Below are 1,822 nucleotides of genomic sequence, written 5' to 3'. Positions count from 1 at the left end.
TAGACTAAAGGGTCGAGGGTTTTAGTCCCGGGTGGTAACACCAACCCGGGACTAAAGGGTCCCCACGGGTGGCTGATTTGTAACGCGGGACTAAAGTGTCTCCCACGGGTGGTTGATTTTTGACCCGGGACTAAAGGGGGGCTTTAGTCCCGACTAGTATTTGATCCAGGACTAAAATCTCTTTAGTCATGGATCCGATTGTATCCGGGATTAAAGAGGGTTGGACAAAAGGTTCAGTTGTCTATTAGTGACGCGAGGCTTATAATGTGGCCATCTGTATTTTGGATTGTATTCTAAAAGGTTAGACCATCGAAAAGACTTGTCTTTATACCATCCATTATTTATTGTGGATGTGACACGTAGATATCAGAGTTAATGTTGGCTGTAACTGTTAAGATGGCCTAACTCTATTATAGGTTGCACAGGAAGTGAGCTAATTAACTCGACTGTTTTGGATGAGAGGTGTGTAGTTGTGTATCTTGATCACATATATACGAGGCCTCCTCAACTTGAATTTAGTCATGTATTTTTTCTTAATGAAAGGTTACGTAGTTTCATTAAGTTTTGATTGTTTTTATGCTCCCTCCGGTAAAAGAAAAGGAGATATTTTCGGCCGGAGGGTTGTATTACTAGCTTCTGCAGTTCTGCTGTCGGAACGACATTTTATTACTGACCGGTGTGACTTTTTTTTTTGCATCACTTTTATTAAGGACCGAGGGAGTAGCTAGTTGACTAGTGCAAACAACATATATACAGTAAAGCAGGAGAGAATCTGTTCCACAAACGGAAAGACGATCAAACGAAAGAAGGGCAGGATGCCACGTCAGTAAGACGTTGATGCAGAATCTCGTGCCTGTTGGAGATCTAAATCTGCGCTCCGGCTGCTTCAAGCTAGCCTCGTTGAATTGGCTAGAGATATTTGCTGCTTGAAATCTCTGTGATCGTCGTGGAGTATATAATTAAGGATGCGCACATGAATTCATGGAAAAACAAGCAAACTTATGAGCGCATGCGATAGCACTCGCGCGCGTATTTGGGTGATTCTAGATGGAGCTCAAAATTCACTCAATTGAATTAAAATTGTGTTGAGGAGATTACGATCACAGAAGCACAAGTACGTCCAGCTTATAGCCACAAGCTGCGGGAAACATGCAATCACTCATGAACACGTGAAATTAACGGAGAAAAAAGATTGTGAGAAACGACATCTCTCTTGAATTCACCCCAAGCTGATGGAGTATATATTGGTTCATTTAAACAAGAATTTGGACATGCTTAAAAATGGTGATCAACTACATTAATTACAACCACCAGTGCTAGTCAAGCATGAGTATTACTCGATGGGGGGTATCATCATCGATCAGTTTCATACTCGGGCCAATAGAATAGAGGTTCGAACAGAGATGAAGGAGCACGTACGTTGCACGTAAGCATGGAGAAGGTAGCAGCAAAAACAAAAGCACTCAACTGCACGCACGGCCGGTTGATCACGAGCAGCCGTTCTGCACCCGGAGCGGGCGTCCCGTGGGGCCGTGCGAGACCGCAGGGCGGCGCGCGGCGGCGCACTCGGCGACGAGCGCGTCGCGGGCGGTGAGCAGCCCCGCGGTGGCGGCGAGCGGGCGGTCGAAGACGGCGCAGTCGACCCAGTCCTTGAGCAGCCGCTCCTGGCCCCACATCTCCGGGATCCGCACCCGGCCCGCCATCTCCGTGCGGTGTCGCTTCAGCCGCTCCCGCGCGCTTTCCTCCGCCGCGGGCCGCCGCGCCGCCACGAGCTCCCCACCGCCGCAGCTGTCCGACGCGGCGGGCCTCCGCCGCCGCCGCC

At 49.1% G+C, this 1,822-nt stretch overlaps 1 protein-coding gene across 1 annotated transcript; it reads right to left on the bottom strand.

Annotated features, from left to right (window-relative positions):
• Window positions 1-1,192: 1,192 nt before the first annotated feature.
• On the bottom strand, window positions 1,193-1,817 carry LOC101759245 (protein BIC1; the record flags this gene model as incomplete). The annotated part of the gene is made up of 1 exon (XM_004954908.3): window positions 1,193-1,817. A coding segment is annotated over one exon (330 nt), but the record flags the coding sequence as incomplete, so codon positions are not given.
• Between the last annotated feature and the right edge of the window lie 5 nt (window positions 1,818-1,822).

This window comes from Setaria italica, chromosome I (assembly GCF_000263155.2).
Source record: "Setaria italica strain Yugu1 chromosome I, Setaria_italica_v2.0, whole genome shotgun sequence".
Taxonomy (NCBI): Eukaryota; Viridiplantae; Streptophyta; class Magnoliopsida; order Poales; family Poaceae; genus Setaria; species Setaria italica.
The sequence above is the reverse complement of the archived record's forward strand: the minus strand, read 5'-3'. Positions and strand labels throughout refer to the sequence as shown.